The following is an 18,653-nucleotide window of genomic DNA, read 5'->3' as shown; positions in this document are numbered from 1 at the left end:
TCCCGCGTATTTTTATGGACGATCTGTCCTGGATATGTCGGGGCCTGGCCGATCCCACAATGAGGTGGGCGGGTGATAAGAAATGGCTCAACATATCCGGAATAGACTACCTCCGAAAAATTCCCGGGATTTTTCCACCCGCCAGAGCTACAGGTTTCGGGGTCTCCATGCAACGGCGTACCCAGCGTGGGGCAGGGAGAGGTAGCTGCCCCTCCCTAGAAGAAAAATTAGTGTAGTAATTGACACAGACATACAGCATAGACGTATCAATTTAGTATCAGTTTGAATAATGAATATTGTGACTAGACTAGAGCTATCTGTCGTGAAATCTCACTCTCCCTCCCCAATTCTTCGAAACTAATATGAGTCGCTCCCCTGTTGTTCAGATCTTGGGTACGCCGCTGTCTCCATGGCTGTAGGCCAACACCATACCTCCTTCGCCATCTAACCGGCTCCCGTTCTGAGTCTGAAAAAATGGCGAAGAGAATCAAAATATTGAAGAACTGTACTTCTTATTCCGCAGTCTAAATCCCTGAAAAAAGTTTTCAACATTTTGTCGTGAAAACCCACTAAACAGACTTGAAATTACCTTAAAACTAATAGAGTTCCGCTAAATAATTTTGCTTCGGGTACGATACTTTTTAAAAAGAGAGAAACACAAATTTTTACTTTAGGGCGCTGGCAGTCTGGGCACAGTTGAGCAAATTAAACGTGTAATGAAGCAACCCGCTCCGGATCTCGCTGCCATACTCTCGCGTATAGTTTATAACTTTTAAAAACTTCACTAACCTATATAGCAGACTACACTTTCCACCAAACTGTTTCTTCCATAAATTCCCTTTAAATTTAAACGGAAACCCATCACTACCATCGATTATACAACAAACTGGATAACATCGTCTTTCGCCGTTAAAGCGGGAATACAGTGGGTGATCGGTTAACAAATATAATCCGTTCCAAGACTTTGTTCGCTATCCGAATTGTTCGTTAACCGATTATCGATTTACCATTGGTTTTTATGGGAATTTGATTAATTCGTTCTGGAAACTCCAAAATATAAAAAACATAGGCCTATATACTTCTTACTACGTTTATTTATATGTAATAATAAAAATACATATATACACAGTCTTGCATTTTTATTAGTCATGTTTTTTTTTGTTTGTGAGGGTTAAAGAATCTGTTTAATGTCGATTACTTTCTCTCTTCAGGATTTTCAGAAGTAATAGCATTGTAATTGTAGAGCTCCCCAAGCCTATTAACCTCACCCTGGTTTGGATGCCATTCTAAGACTGTTCTGACATCCACTTCTTCAAAAGACCTTTAATAGCAGATATCGGCATTAATCCTATTTTTCAGAAAACATATCTCGCCGAGTTTCTTGGCGTTCTTCTGTCGCCAGATCCGTTTCAGGTTCCATTATGTTCTTTATTTCTCAGATGTGATTTTTGTTACTCCTTAATCTGCTTGAGCCTTCTTGATTATACAGTATCTTTCTTAGATAAGAGTGAACTGCGGCCTACTGTAGACACGTTCAAGCCATACTGCCCAGTAACATCAGACATCTTCTTCGCACTCTCTATCTTTGCTGTTATACTTTCACCTTTCGAAAATAAAAACCCACGCAAAACTTAACGAGTGCCCACCCGACAGTCTCGCGAATACTATAAAAGAATTGTTTCTGTCAGAAAAATAAAAGGCTGGAATTACAAGGGAGAGTTTCAAAGTTCGGAGGAATACTATCCGATCGGTATATACCGGGTTGACCGTCGATGTCGAAGTCTTCCGCGCTCCGAAAAGTTTCGAATTGTTGCCTGAAGACAAGGTAAGACCGATCGGTATTCATTAGTGAGGTTGAGACCGAAGTTTTAAACGCGCTTGACGTTCCAAACGCCATCGTCAAACTTCTAGGCTCACAGGAAAGCAGCGCTGAACGTCCGACGTACACGTTTTCGCGTTTGAAACTTCGCCTCAACCTCGCTATTATTTTACGTCGCTTCTTTTTGTTTGTTCTGTGAGGTGCGTTATCCGAACATAAAAATCTTTTGCGAAAGTATTCGTTATCCGATCACCCACTGTATAATTCATATTTAACTGTTATCCAGGCGCATCAAGTTTCATGACGTCACTTGGCACTGGATACATAGAGCAAATTAATGCAATTATTATATTTTTACCGATATATATGCTTGATTACGATTGTATCTTCTATTTTTACATTTTCTCTAATATCTAACAGTATTAAACTTATGGGTTTAAAAAAATGAAATTTTTATTTACCGTATTTACTCGCGTATAAGACGATCTCGCATATAGGACGAAGTATGACTTTTAAAGATCAAAATAAAGAAAATTAGATTTATTAATACAATTCTAATTTTATTTCGTTTAATCACAATAAATTCTTATTCAGGTTTAAGACATTTTTAAAAATAAAGTTCTTGTAGTTTCATTAACAATAATTAGATTATTGTTGCGGGATGTTCGAATTCTCTTCTGGAAAAATTTTCAACGGGTGTAGTGAATTTAGGTACAATTCATAAACTTTCGAGAATATTTCGCCATTTTGTATTGAAATTGTATTCGTTAAGTGTGCATTTGTTAACAGGATACGAACGTACTTAATTTCTTTCAAAAATGTAAATACAATTTCAAGTTTCTGAGGCTAAACACGGAGAAAAAACGGTTAATGTTACCTTAGGTAGCCAAGATGGCGGCTCGTCTCTGATTCCAGCAAGGAAACAGTGGGACGCACGTTCTAACCTAAGCTAACCTATTCTAATAAATTACCATAATTATTAGCAACCAAATTATTAAATAGGTTAGGTTAGGTTAGGTGAGGTTAGAACGTGCGTCCCACTGTTTCGTTGCTGGAATTAGAGACGAGCCGCCATCTTGGCTACCTAACGTAACATTAACCCTTAACATATAATTTTAAATTTATTTTTCAGTGTTTTTACTATTCGTAGAAATTTATGATTCTGAAATAAAATTGGTCCGAAATCTCAAAGCAAAACAGCAATCTCAGGATATAAAATCTTCAATTTTAGGGAATTTTTTTTTTTTGGTATAATATAAAAATTCTTTTTACACTTTGGATGATTTGGGAGCGAGTTAGCTCTTAGTATTCGCATTGTCTTTCAATATTTTTTATAAAGATATTATTAAAAATAACAATAATTAAATCTTCACAAATTGTTTTATTTCATTTGTTATATCTTCCCAAATGGAACAGACTGATCCAGCAGAAAGCTGTAATAAAAGTCTTGAAACATATTCACGCACTTCACCTTGGCTATTCCACAGAGTTTTAAAATGGGTGACAATGTCACTGTAGTTAAGACATCCTCTTCCTCCCTCTCTAAAATTTTAAAGTTCCATTAAATGATATTTTAAAATAATCTTTTAATAATCTATAAAGTATGAAATTTTACCTGGATAGCCATTGAAAGTCATTCTCAATATATTGTAATTCTAATTTTTGTGCACAGAAAACAAGATGATCACAATATATTTCAAGAAATGGAATACAAGAGGAGGAAAGTCCAGAGAGAATTGCCGGACTTAAGTTCCAAACTTTTACAGTTGCATTGGCATCATATGTGGGCTCTTTTGGACTTATCTTTTTTAATAAGATTTTTAAAAATAGTTTCCGGATTTCTTCCATTTCACAATTGGAAGGCGGCAGCATCCACATCTCTACCAGATGTAACTGTAAAGAAAATTGATTTATAGAAAATAAATATACTTTCTGCAGTACAGAGGTATAAAATTCTGAGAAAAAATAGGAATAGTTTGGTCAGAAAGATCAACTATGGACCAATATTGCAAGAAAAGATTTATCTATGGTAACTGTGAAAACACTAACACTATACTTTTTTTTTTTAAATAGAGATGTTAGAAGGAAAAATTAAATAAAGCTTAAAAGCCTTTTTTTCCTTCTAACACCTCTATAAATAATCTTATAACACAGTAGGATGTTAGCTAAAAATTTTTAATTAATTATGCTAACTGTGTAATATGGAAGTTGAATTTTGGTTTGGATTCAAAATAGAAGATTAGGCTTTAAGATTTATTTAGAATAAAATAATTTTCTAAATATTTAGGCTTGTATTTACAGGTGGAAGTAGAATTAAGAGTAACAAATATGATAGAAACTCATTGGCTGTCATGTTTTTGTACTAACTAGCTTTTAAGAGAAATTTTATAAAGTGATAGTTAGGTTAACCATAATATACCATAGATCGGAATCTTGTAGAATAAGAAGACAGTACTGACATGAATGGATAATATTGAGAATGGAGAACAGTTTAATTAGAGATGGTATAGTGGTAGGTGATAAATTGCATGATTTAGATGGTTAGATCATATTTTAAGGAGAAATGAGACAGACAAAGATAGGCTAAAGAAATGTTAGGAGCTAGTTGTTAGTATTATTCTAACTGAAAGTTATAATAATAAAACTTGATCCCATTTAAATGGAACAAGAGATGATGGTATGTAAACTTACCAATTCATTTTCAGAAGTCATCAAAAAATTGAAAAAACTATGTGTTAATTTTTCCTTTCTGTAATAAATATTCTTATATCATCATTATTGTTTTAGAAAGAGTTGCTTTATAATATTCTTACTCGAATTTATCTTCAGTTGCCAAAAATTTATTGCGTAGACATTCAAGATATAATTCCGCAACTGTTCCATTCAAATTTGGTTTCAGTTTCACCCATTCCTCCAGTGCTAGAAATTCAGATTTTAACTGCACTATGTGACACAAATCCTAAAATGAAAATAAATAAAACTTATTATTTTGCAAAATTTAATTTTCCTTTCTATTCTTAAGTCAATTAACATATATTATGAATGTGTCAGTTAACATAAATACTACATTTTTGGGTCTCAAAGAAACTATTCTTCAATGTGCAAGAACTAAATTATTATAAGAAAATTTCAACTAAAAAAATTTAGATTAAATAAGTACAAATGCAAATCTCATCAAATGTAAAAAAACTTTCCGTAATATTATTTACTAAGTGAGCAAATTATTAAAATTAAAAATCCTACTAGGATATGCAAATGAATGTCTTAGCACATTTTTCTAGCTTATCACTGTCAATAAGAAAATTTTAACTGTCAAATTTGTTTAAATAAAATATCTACAGATAAACAGTTTCCATAGAATGACATGTGAAAAAATAGAATGCAGACAAACAGAAATACAAGTTAAACTGTGTTTGAAAAGAAGGCATCTCTAATAGCAATTCTTTATTTATATATCCTTTAGTCTTGATAATTTTAATGAGATTCACATTCCAAAAATACAATTTAAAATATTGTGCTTCAAACATTCACTTTCACCTTGTGAGAGTAGAGGTTTCTGTAATAAACACAAGAATAAATATTTCTCTTCACACTGACATTAGTTTTATACATTTTTCCAAGAAATTATAGAATCTATATTATGTACGACAATGGTCGAAACAATTTATATTCTAGGAAAAAATATTCAAACAATATTAGTTACATTTGGTAATTATATTGGTATTTCTCATAATATTATTTATTACAAAGGCATCTTTGATATTTTGATAATAAATCTTAAATTAAATATTCAAGTGTTGAAGCATCAGAGTTGATTTGTATCAATTTTAGAGTAAAAATTTTTTTATAATTTTTATTTTCCATCTTTAGTTTTACTAATATAAAATATTTTTATAATTTTATTAATCATCCTTTAAAAACAAAATGAGTTAAAAATTATCTAATTATTTGGCATATACAATAGAAAAATGAAGAGGCTAAATTCATAATATTAAACAACTATGTGGTGCACAACTTTTATTTTACATTGGACTGCCGAATAATGTCACTCTGGCATACACAATTATTGAAAAATTAATTACAGATAAAGAATTTGACGAGGAATTTTCTTATTCATAGCCAATGTGCAATTCAATAAATAAATAAACCACTGTGTTGTAAATATATTTTGTATTTTTAACAATACTTCAAAGTAAGCAGCAGATTTTTGAGAGACACCTTCAATTTGACATTCCCAAATTTAGAAACTGCAAGGTATGAGATCAGACAATTATTTTATTGATATTTATATCTGTGTCAATTCAATGATTAAAGATAAGGACATTATTGAGTCAAATGGGGGCTCTCTAATGTCCTTTTCTTGCTTCTAACTGATAGTCATATAAAAATTTATTTTATATTACAATCAATTATTATATATAGTGGTTTTTCCATCTTGTATTTTAAATGTGTCAAATTGCTATAATGTATGCAGAAGTAATCATAAAATCTCATTAAATAAAAAAAGTAGATATTCAAAATATTATTATAATTACTAAATAAAACAAAATAAGTTTATTACTTACTTTTGCAAAAGTTTCATCCATTTGATTCTCTTGTAATAAGAAATTTACTAATTCTCTACTTAAAAAAGGATTCTGCAATAATGCCTGAAAAAGTATGTCATTAATCAATTAAATTTTTGATTCCCTATTCAAAAATACCAGTATGCTCTTACTTACCATGTAGAGAATACGAGTTGCATCTCTCAGACTTTTGAAATTTAAAGCCAAAAGAATTGTTTTTGAGTTGAGTTTCACCATAAAAGTATTTAGTTTTTTACTAAACGATTTTGCTTGTGTTTGGTGATACAGCTAAAATATTAAAGACATTTATTTGAGAATGATTATCAAGAAGATGAAAATATATTAAGAACTATACATGAAAATCTTTGTTAATAAACATAAACATCTCTTTTAATGTTATATAAGATTTATCTTGTAAACTGTTCCCACCCATCTTTATCTCTTGTTGAACTATTCAATCTTCATTCTTATCATTAAATATTCAATATTTTCAAATACCAGTAAATAATGGAATAATCATTGATTTTATAACTCAATATTAATCAACATTTATAATGTACTAGCACAGGGATGGCAAACCTATGGCACGCGTGCCCAAAGTGGCACGTAAGAGAAATCATCTGGCACGTAATGTATCATATGATTTCTGTCTTTTTCAATTGTCCTTTCTGTTCGTTACCTGATCATCTTTTTTTTCAATCAGATTTTTTACATTTATTCGAATTAAAGCGTATTCGTTTAATTTCTTTAAATATCATTATTCGAAGTCTAAGACATTGGCACGCATTAACATCTTTAAAGCTAAGTATGCTTACAATATGGCACGCAGACTCAAAAAGGTTTGCCATCCCTGTACTAGCAGATATGCCTGGCACTGTCTGGAAAAAAGTAAGAACAACAAGCATTAAAACTAAAACCATTTTAAGAGTTTAGTTATTTTTGTATACCACTGCCACATTTATCATGAAATGTTAAATAGCTTATAATAAGAAAAAAAAAATGTAACAAAATAGAATAAAAATGACAAAATCTACTTTAATTAAAGAAGAAAGAGAAGAAACACACTGATCTTATTTGTCAAATTCATTTAACAAAGATAAAAATAAATGAACAATCACATTTCACGGTAAATGGACCAAAGATTCACAATCAACACCTGAAAATCCTCAGTATGTATGTTTTCTGCTTGCTAAGAATATGAGATCTGATGGTACAAAAGGCAGAATTTCATTGATCAGGTAAACAGGAACTGATGTTCTTAAACAAAAAATGGTCATTAACTTCTGCATGAAAAGATAATTCAAAATATCTAAATTTTTCTAATGTTAACTCATTCTAATTAATTCTAATGTAATGTTAATGTACCATTCACAGTCAAATACCAAATGTAATCAAGCAACCAATCAAATTTAGCAAAAAGTGAACCATTACAGTGGTACTGCATACTTTGGGCAACTTTTACTTTGAACATTGCAGAATTTAAATGCTAAATATGAGAGAAATTTGACTTGGAGTTCAAACAACACTTGTATGTTTGACACACAGTGAAAATGTGCTTCAGTGCTTTTTTCACTTTATTTTTGGTGTGTTTGGTTATATATAATCCTTACCTATTAACTATGACATCCAAGAAGAGTACAGTGCAATAAAGATTAAGAGAAAACTGTAGTATCAACAAATGAGGTGAAAATGGAACTTATCACAAAACACAAAAGCAATATACATGTGGCAGATCCGGCAGCCATGTTTAAGATGCTAAAGTGTGCACCATTTTTAAGAACAAGGAAGTAATTGCTTTTATTGTGACAAGGAAGTGGCTGCTTTTATTACTTCCTTTATTTTATTTTTATTCTATAAGATAATCCAATGATACAGTTTGTGTATGTGGCTGAATTTTGCTCTTTATGATGGGTGTGATTTGCAAAGTAGATAATTAATGGGGAATATTTTCCTAATCCAAAGTGTTCATGAAAAACTTACAAGAGTCTCAAGTGGATTTGCATCCTTGTTAGTTGGATTGCCGCAAAGATAAAAATTTAGGTAAAAAGCATAGTATATTAATTGTTGTAAAAGTAGTATATTTAAGTAACAATAGTATGAATATGTATGCTTTAGTTGCTAATCTGGCCATTCTTTGTACAGATTCTAGATTAGCAAAAATGTTGAATTAGTGAGCGTGTACAGGTCTAAAGTATGCTTAAGGGCAATGAATGAATGATGTGACTTGTTGCCCTTCAGCATTGACTCTTTTTGGAGACAGGGTGGAAATAATACAGCACACTGACATGCAATACTGTACTGGTACATGGAAATAAAACTGAGTAAACACAATGTGTAACATAACGTTTTCATGGAAATGATAGTGCATAGGCTATGAATATAGGCTACACTATGAATATGCCAGATAATTGAGAAGCTAGACTGTGGAATGCCAGAGAGCTGGAGGCTGGAGTTGTGTAATTGGTCTAGTTATTGATCTAAATTTGATTACTCTTAGGCCGCGACTCCACTAGCCGTAAAAGGGCCGTAAAACCCCTCACCGTAAAAGCTTTTACGCCCGAGCAGGTCGTAAAACCAACATAAAAGCGAGTTGAGCAGTGTTCAACTCGCTTTTACGTTGGTTTTACGACCTGCTCAGGCGTAAAATATCATGGTCACGTGATTAAAAGCTTTTACGGTGAGGGGTTTTACGGCCCTTTTACGGCTAGTGGAGTCGCGGCCTTAAGTGTTTTTATTTTATCTCTATATTTTCATATGAAAAACTCATAAATCAGAAAAAATATTTTCCAAATTTGTACCTACATATTTTTAAGTGTGCAGGATTCATACATAAATTTCTAAAAATATATCTATTTAATGACATGGCAGACGTAAATATCAAATTTTGATATTCTATAGTGAATGAGAAACAACAAATCAGAATTTTTATCATTACTAGAGGATATTTTAACCATTTGCATCTTTTTACAGAAGCATAGCTCAAATAACAGGTTATCTCTGTGAGTAAAAATTGTTTTCAGGCTGCAATTTGAAAAAACTGTAGACCTATAAATTCCCACTCACTGTCATCCATCCATCTGTCTTTCCTTAATCTCAAAAACAGTGTCATATAAATGAAATTAAAGACCAGATACAAAAAGCTTTGGGGAAGGAAGCTCCGACTAACTATATACAAACTTCCAATGCAAACGAATCATGTTATTTCAATTCAAAAATTTCCTCTGAAAGGAGTAGATAGATGACGCAGCATGATTCCATTGCTAATGGAAAAGTATGATGTACAGTACTACAGTACTAATTTGAGGTGGAGAACATATATTTTAAATTAAATATTTGATTAAAAATTGCAGCCCAACATTGCAACAATGGCACAATAAATAACTGCTTGCTGGTTTTGGTTTGCCACTAGTGATTGTGAATGACAAATTTGTGAAGACAAGTTTTGTAACATCAATATATTTTTAATACTGAATATTTTTATTGTTATTTAATTATATGAAATCAAATAAACATATTGTATTGAAGAGTTAACACATGATAAAAAGAAATTATTAAATTAATTAATTAAGAAAAGAAATGAAAAGAAATTATTAGATTAATTAATTAAGAAAAGAAATGAAAAGAAATTATTAGATTAATTAATTAAGAAAAGAAATGAAAAGAAATTATTAGATTAATTATTGAATTTATGTAAAATATATACAGTATCATCAAGAAAATATTAGATGCTAATAAACCATTCTGAATTTTTTATAGTAGTTTAGAAGACAAAATAAAAGTGAATTGAATGAAAGCATTTTTACATATTTTTAATTTAGCAGTAGTAAACAAAATATTTATAAAGGACACACTTAAAAATTTTTCTAAAGACACTGTAAATGCATAAATAATATATATACAGTATTTTGTTACATTTATATACAATCCATTTATTAACATCTATATAGCAAAATGATATGAAATTATTTCTGTAATAGAAAACAATCTTCACCCGTGACTACCGGTACATATAAAATCCAATACAGCCTCTTCAACCTTTAAATTTCGAAGATCTCGGTGGAGAATCGAAAACGTTAGTTTGTTAACTTTCATCTTGTGTACTGGAAATTTAAAGGTTGAAGAGGCTGTATTGGATATTTCTGTAATTTATCTTTGGCTATTTTGTATTTAGTGTTTTGGCTATTTAGAACAGAATCAGGAAAATTAAGTCTATCTAGGAGTCAAAAATAATCAGGACTTATCTATGTTGTGGAAATTAGTCAGGACTGTACTTAAATATAATCACGAGGTGCCAGTCTGGGACTCTGTAGATAAAATTTCCCAATATATTTTTGACAAAAAAAAAACTTTTTCACATAAAACTCATAATGATAAATATCAGTATTATGAAAAGGTATTTGGGTCTGAGTGTAAAAAGAAATCAGGATCTCCTTGCTTATTTGATAACTTATTAGAAAATATTAAACTGTACTGAAATGAGTGAAGGGAAGACTACTTGAATAAAAGACATTCAATTCAGTACTGCCAACCTTATTATCTACACCCATCATGAAGTTTCACAAAAACCTTCCGCTTTTTCCCTAGCAGTTTCTTAAGTCCATTAGACTTAGGAGAACAAATGTTTTCGGCCATTTTGAATGGCCTTCAGGTACTATAACATTGGAATGTCGGTTAACAGATATTCAAATGACATCATTGTTTACAAAAGGTTTCTTCTTTCTTATGACGACATAGTTATAACACAGCAGTAATCTTTTTGGTATAGCTTCCATTAACATTTATTACATACCCTGACTTGATTTTATTCCTTATTTAGACTCAACTCAGTTCTTATAGATTCATATTATTGATGACATTGTTCAAAACAATTCTACAAATTCTTAATGAGATTTAGTTTTTCAACATAATGGATACTGTCATTTATTGGAATGTTCTATAAATCAGATGCTTGGACAGCTATCAATATATTACAGTATTAACACAATTCATTACTTATTAATGAAAGATTTCTTGATGCAGCTCTTCCTGTCCTATGATGATTAAAAGAAAGCTAAATTCATTAAGACCACGAACAAATATTGCAATCTAGTTTGCATTTTGGGCACAGTATGATTCAAATATCAACAATCTTGATCTTACATTATTTGCAGAAACTACAACATCAATTATGCATAAAACCTGGTTATACATGCAAAGAAAAAAGTGCTTGTTGCTATAACAAATAGTCTGTATCCTCTTGTCACAATTTTTATTGAAGCAAAAGTTCATTTTACTATAATTTGTAACAATGCTTTGATGACACAAATTCTTATGATCATATTTTTAGTGAAATTATTTGTATTAAATTATATTTAATGCAAATATTAATTTAAATACAAACTTGCACATGATGTCAACAATGTCATGTGTTCATTTGTTTTAAACATATATAATGCACAATAATATAACTGATAAATTTTAAAAATAAAACTACTACTTAGACTTATTTAAAAATTCAGTCAGAACAAAACAATGGTTATTAATATAAAAAATGAAGTCAAAGACATATTCTGTCATAAGAAAGAAACCTTTCGTAAACAATGACGTCATTCGAATATCTGTTAACTGACGTTCCAATGCTATAGTACCTGAAGGAGACCATTTAAAATGGCCAAAAATATTTGTTCTCCTATCTAATGGACTTAAGAAACTGCTAGAGAAGGTTTTTGTGAAACTTATTTAAAGAAGCTCTAGCTTTCCATGCATGGATTTAAGAAGTTCAAAACCTCTTGTCAGAAGAGCAAGCTGATAATTTCTCAAGAAAACAAATTGTTTACATACTTGCTGTCAAAACTATACAAAAATCAAGATACTAAATGTTATTCAGAATTTGAGAATTTTCAATTTGGTTTGTGAAATTTTAATTTATTAGAAAACTAATTTCAAAATGACTTACTTTTTCACAGTATTGTGCCCAGTGTATGGCATTCTTTATGGATTCTTTATCCCAATCATTATCAAAGGTAGCATTCCGTAAAATTTTTTCAAAAAAATATCTAACATTTTCAAATATTACTTCAGTTGCCATTCTAATTTTAAAAAATAAAATTATTTAATAAAAATTAGCTATATACAAGCAACAAATATATAAAAATAAACAACAGACTATTTCTTACATATAAACCAATATCTATAACTTATAAACTTAAAATTTATTTATGTAATGGCAATTAATTTGATTCCTTGGTTTAAAACAATAATGTCCATGTTGCTTGAAAGCAATTACAGTACATATATTTTCAAAAATATTTCAATTTTGAAACACTAAAACTTTCATAATAAAACATATTATATAAAGAAAAGAATGACTACTTTAAAATTTATTTATCTAGAAATTATTGTTACATTTAAAATTAAAAAATAAGAGAGGAAGATAAATAGAAATTACAAATCCACAATTCCCAAAATGAATTTCAAGCACAAAATTAGAAACTTACTTAAAATTATCCAAATTCTCCCCACTCCATTAAAGTTCTGTATGTTTTTAATGTCTTAAAACATTTCTCTAATTTTTTGCAAAACATTTAAACGAAATGATCGATTAAAAATATATGACTAGTCTGCTTATACGTTGTGTCTTATATAATTGAAAAATGAATCAGAAATAGTTTTTAAAGCAAACATAAATATTTCCATATTCAAATAATACAAATTCCTTAATTTATAACTTACATTCAATACATCTGTAAAGTGGCCACAAAGTCTATGCATTCTAGTTACAAGTTATCTGCACGTTCTCCTCAATTCTCAAAGTGTTTTCCCCAAATTTTTTCAGACTAGTATTTCTCAGTCTTTTTATAGAAATCATCCTGTAACAAAGTTTAATACCTTATACTTATTATTATTCATAGTTAAAATTAAGTATTCATTTAGTTATTTGCTACATGTACTGTTAGTAGTTTTTGTTGGTGAAGTTGGATAAACTGAGTTAGCAAGGATGTAAACGGGAGACGGACAAAACTTCTATATGTCTTTATTCTACGAAGAGCTACAGACACACTAGACATTAAAAAAATAGCAATAATTCAGAGGGTCATAGGCAACGAGAAAAAATAAACAGTGTCATCATACATCACATTCTATCTTTCAGATCAGGAGATAAACTTTTGGCACGTGACAGCCACATACCTAACATGTACTGTAGATCCATTGTCTTTTGCCTGACAGTGTTACATTCCTGTTTTTTTAATCTAAAACAAAGTTTTGCACTTTGGAACAATATAACCCCATTGAAAAACACTTAGACAGTTATGTTGGCAGTTAGCAATCATTAAAGCAGTCTCTGATTGTTGTTTTTCAGCCCAAGCAGAAGGGAAGCTCAGAGAAGCACAAAAACCTAGTAGGGGTCGAAGCTCCGCAGTCGGTGATCATTCTCCACGGCCCTGATTATTGTGAGACACGATCGAGAAACTTTCTGCTTCATAACAGATCAAAGTAAATTGTCACATGTTAACTCTGAATTTCAAAAGGCATGCCATATTGGATTGATTTATCAGTATAAGGCAATGCAACAGATAAGTGATTTGCCAATGGAAATGCCTCCCAGATCTTTCACGGGAAACTAGCACCTATTTAGGTGTTACTAACGTGAAAAGAACACAGAAAACTCCACGTGGCCAGTTCGTTGGTGAGATGTATTTGCGTCTCACCAACGAACTGGCAGCAACTAAATTAAAAAACAATTGAAATTCAATATACAAACTACAGAATAATCCTTACTTAAATCTTTTTCTTAAATAACATAACTGATAGTTGCGTGATTTTATAATTTAAAAACTACAAAAGTTATCTATTATCAAATTAACCGCTTCGTTTTTCTGAAACTGTTGCCAGCTGTTAGATAACACTACTAGCAACAATGGGAAGATAATTTACTACTCGTCGACCCACGAAACTGACGATTAATTGAATTATGTTATGAAAAAATTGGCAATTTTAATTTGATACGTGAAAAATTAACTGTGTTGAGATATATTTCTATTGGCAAGCGCCAAATCCGACAGAGGGCGCTCAAAATGGCTGCCGAAACAGGTAAGGAGCCGACAGTAAAGTGGCTAGAAAATATAGTGTCAGAATCGAGCTTATTTTCTATCCCTCTATTGGAGGTTGCCGCTAGAGGCGCTGCTGTCAATCGTTGTGCTACGTTGGCTGTATCATCCTATGTTTATATTGGTTTTAAGTTGGATTTTTAGTAGTAAAAGAATTTAGATCGATAATAAATCATATCACGAGCAATCAATTATTATATAGTATCATTTTATTAACATTTATACATAAAGGAATTAGATTTTATTAATGCTAATTAAGATTTTTTTAAATCAAATAGCCTATACTGAATTGTCTATTTTTACATTACAACTGTTGAGTACTGTACAAACAAGTATTATTTAGAGTACAAGAGTATTCTACTCTTGTTATTACCAACAAGGTTTATTTATATTTACTAAAAAATATAGAATTTATCCTACTTTTAATAATAAAATGTAACTTTTATATGGCTTTGTGAACGTGTTCCACTGTGAGGGCTTAGCATTTGCCTAATAAGTTCTATTCTATCAGTTACATAATACTGTATACTGTTCATACAGTATTATGTGACAGTATAAAGCAATATTAAAATTACAATTAAATTCTACACAGTATATAAAATATAAAGGCAGAATGTTACTTTATTGTTCCAATATAAAATTACAAAATTATGTATGTAACAAATAAACAATTATTAGCCTACTGCCAAGTATCCACACATATAAACTAAACTTATTAATGTGCAGCTGTTTCTCAAAATGGTACAAAATTCATGTTACTACTCATACATTGAATAAAAACTTGAAAAATTTCTCTTAAAAAATTTACAGATTAATAGGCATGTAGATTTCTCACCCTTTTCAAGAAAAAGAAAGGAATTAAAAATTACAGTGGAGTAAAATCTATAAATTAAAAATACACACAAGTCAGTGAAATTAAAATTAGGTCAGAAACTTGGATGAAATCATTTATTGTTAGCTATCATACTGCAACTGCAGAATTAGGCTATGTGATTTGTCTCTGTTTTAGGTAGAATTTTTGTTTTCTATTGTATTCTTTAGATTTATTTAGACCCTTTATGAGAAAATGTAATCTAGTAAGTAAGTAAAATTTTACAATATATTTAGTGACAATTTCTCTGTGTTCACTGCAGCCAACTAAATTGATACGTTTCATTGAAATTAAATCATTCAAAACATCTTGTACAAAATTCTTGTGCAGTTCTCTTACACTAAATGAAAAAGTATAATTATCTTCTAGTTTCATCATTAAGACCTGCAGTTCTTTGGTGGGATATGATAGACCACCTTTATCAAATTTCCTTGTAAATTCTGCTAGTGCATTTTCAGAGTTAGGAACATCAGACTCAAGCAATATGTTAAAACAATTTTCACAACTTGAACAAACTGTTGAAATACATTTTGAACTGTGGATAACCAAACATTTTGAACTGTGGATACAGCCAAATAAATTTTTCATATTTTTAAAGCCAAACAAAATGTTTGATTCTAATTCTGTCTCTGTTGCAGCACCATTGCATATTTTCAACTTATCTGTATTTTCAATAATATCCTCAGCTTGCTGCAAAGAAGAAATTGGTGAAATATTTTCAAATTGAACACCCTTGATATATACTTTGTATGAAAATACATCTTCATACTGGGCAAAAGTTATTAACTTTAGTGCATTTAGACTAGCATGATTATCCTCTAACTTTAGCTTGTTTTCTGCATACACAATTAAATTAGATTCATTTTTTAAAGGGCACCTTATCCAGAAATCTGGCACTTTTAATTTTTCAAAATCTTTAAGCTGAAGGGATGAAAATGAGGAAGATGCTGAGGATAATTCTGGCTGGATATCTAGTTCCTCTGAAGAGAGAAGAGGAGGGTTGACCTTCTTCTTCTTGTTTGTATTATTACTTAAATTTCTGTTTGATCTTTTCCTTGGCAGTGAAACATTACTATAGTACTTTGGGTAACCTTCAAACTTAGTAGGAACTGCATCAACAGACAGTATTGGAACATCACGGGGGATAATAACTTCTTCACCATTCACAATATGTTTCCAATTTCTGATTATAAAATGTTCCTCAAAGTGTAATTCACAAACCCTATGCCAGGGCTCCAAAGTTAAGTCACTGCGTCTGATTAATTTTTCCCAATCTTTTCGACGATTGTCGTCTTTTGGTGCCAAGAAAAGAGATTTTTTCTCTTTGCAGGATCGGTACCCTGTTTTACACAATGGAACAAAACACGTACCTGATTTTGATTTTCGGGTGTTTGGTTCTTGTTCAGCCATTATTTGATTAACATTTCCTATGAATATATTTACTTTAAAAACACAAATTTAATCGCTTTCAATGTTGTTGTATGAAAGGATGCTATGTAAACAAAGCGAAAGTAGCGCTACGATTGACATCAGCGCCACCTTTTCTGTGACGTCACTAACCTCGACGCAGGACCGAACGGTTATAATAGAAGGATATAGCGCTTTCGACACTATATTTTCTAGCCACTTTACCGACAGGAAACGTCTTGTAGAAGGTGAAACCGTTTTGGATGCTGGACACATCGTATTTTGTGGATTAAACTCTAACAACAACACTGAACATAGTTTTATTTATCATAATAGTTATGTTTTTATATTAGAACATGGTGTATACTGCTTAAAATATTTAAACACTTCTCACCTGTTACACGTTAACAGGTGAGAAGTGTTTTAATTCTACACGCGATAGTCTTTTATTTTATTTTTAAATAATAATTCTTATGTAGTCATGACGTAGCGGTAATATTCCCATTCAAGTTTGAAAATTATTCTTTTGAAAATCTGAAGCCGTCCACATAAAAAGAAAAAAATGTCTAATTTTTTTTTGTAAATGGACATGCCTGTCGAAAAATTGTTTTTGTACGCAGATCGGAAAGAAAATAGGTAAATTTTCTATCTTCATATACATATGTCGAGATAACTTTCCAGTCAAATTTTTAAAAATATTCTTAATTGAAAATATAAGTTAATTTACGTTTTTTGTTTTCATTTTAGTATTATACTCGGCTATCACATGTTTACGAAAACCAGACAGCCCCGCTTTGCACGTGCACTCTCCCCGTAATTGAGATGTATTAAAACGACAATATCTGAGATTGCAACACTAAAGCAACAACATGAACTTTCAGTGTTGTTGTTAGAGTTTAATCCACAAAATACGATGTGTCCAGCATCCAAAACGGCTTCACCTTCTACAAGACAACGTTTCCTGTCGCCGATACAGTCTAGAATTTGACATAAATTCAATGTATTTAATAAATATATAAAAATATAAATACGACTATACAAAGATAAAACTTGCTTCTGAAAGACAGAAGCAAAGTTTTATCTATGTATAGTCTATTTATATTTTTATATATTTATTAAATGTAAATAACGCCGGCCATGTACTTTTTATTAATTATTTACTTTATAAATTCAATGATTTGTTCTCCATTTGGTTATCGCAGTAGTCGTCACCGATGGAAACTGAATCGGCTCAGGCATTGAACAAACACATGATCGGTTCCTTACCTGTTTCGGCAGCCATCTTGATCACCCTCTGTCGGATTTGGCGCTTGCCAATAATGTGTACTGTTGAGATTAATTTAGTATTACCGTACAAGTAACAATACAGGAGGCCGGATGGCCGAGCGGTCAAGGTTAGCAGCCTACCGCCTTGGGGACCCGGGATCGAATCCGGACGGGTCGAGAAATCCCCAGGAATTTTTCGGGGTGTGGTCCGTCCGGATATGTCGGTCCCCGTTCCTCACCACCCGGCCGCCCCATTGTGGGCCTGGCCGAACCCATAATGGACTTGCTATAAGAGGCCCTCTTAGTGCCCACTGGGCGGAAAGAGTTACAAAAAAAAAAAAGTAACAATACAGACTGAATAAAGGCTAAACTTTCAGCAGATGAACTAATAATCACACGAAAAATACTCTTGAAGTCAATACGACCTTTCCCGAAATGTGTTTTTTTTTTTTAAACTCTTTCCGCCCTGCGAGCACTAAGAGGGGGCTTATTAAGCAAGCCCGTTATGGGTTCGGCCAGGGTCACAAAGGAGCAGCCAGGTGGTAAGGGACGGGGCCCGACATATCCGGACGGACCACCCCCAAAAATTCTTGGGGATTTTCGACCCGTTCGGATTCGATCCAGGGTTCCCCAAAGCG

At 31.4% G+C, this 18,653-nt stretch overlaps 1 protein-coding gene across 1 annotated transcript; it reads right to left on the bottom strand.

Moving 5' to 3' along the window:
- Positions 1–3,141: 3,141 nt before the first annotated feature.
- LOC136977045 (uncharacterized) lies at positions 3,142–14,294 on the bottom strand. Its single transcript, XM_067272479.1, has 8 exons — positions 14,143–14,294; positions 12,320–12,452; positions 6,541–6,672; positions 6,385–6,468; positions 4,633–4,778; positions 4,511–4,568; positions 3,435–3,712; positions 3,142–3,361 (listed from the first exon to the last, which is right to left on the bottom strand). Exons 2-8 carry the CDS (start codon positions 12,449–12,451, stop codon positions 3,181–3,183), a joined length of 1,011 nt encoding a protein of 336 aa, XP_067128580.1. The 5' UTR covers position 12,452; positions 14,143–14,294; the 3' UTR covers positions 3,142–3,180.
- Between the last annotated feature and the right edge of the window lie 4,359 nt (positions 14,295–18,653).

The sequence above is a fragment of the Centruroides vittatus genome, unplaced genomic scaffold (assembly GCF_030686945.1).
Source record: "Centruroides vittatus isolate TY-2023 unplaced genomic scaffold, ASM3068694v2 contig_439, whole genome shotgun sequence".
NCBI lineage: Eukaryota > Metazoa > Arthropoda > Arachnida > Scorpiones > Buthidae > Centruroides > Centruroides vittatus.
This window is presented reverse-complemented; position numbering and strand designations above follow the sequence as displayed.

Bases quoted from the DNA above. Each gene is read 5' to 3' on its own strand.
- LOC136977045 (XM_067272479.1), bottom strand. From the start codon at position 12,451: ATGGCAACTGAAGTAATATTTGAAAATGTTAGATATTTTTTTGAAAAA. The intron at 6,673-12,319 runs GTAAGTCATTTT...TTAATATTTTAG, and splicing joins GGGCACAATACTGTGAAAAA to CTGTATCACCAAACACAAGC. The intron at 4,779-6,384 runs GTAAGTAATAAA...TTTTCATTTTAG, and splicing joins TGGATGAAACTTTTGCAAAA to GATTTGTGTCACATAGTGCA.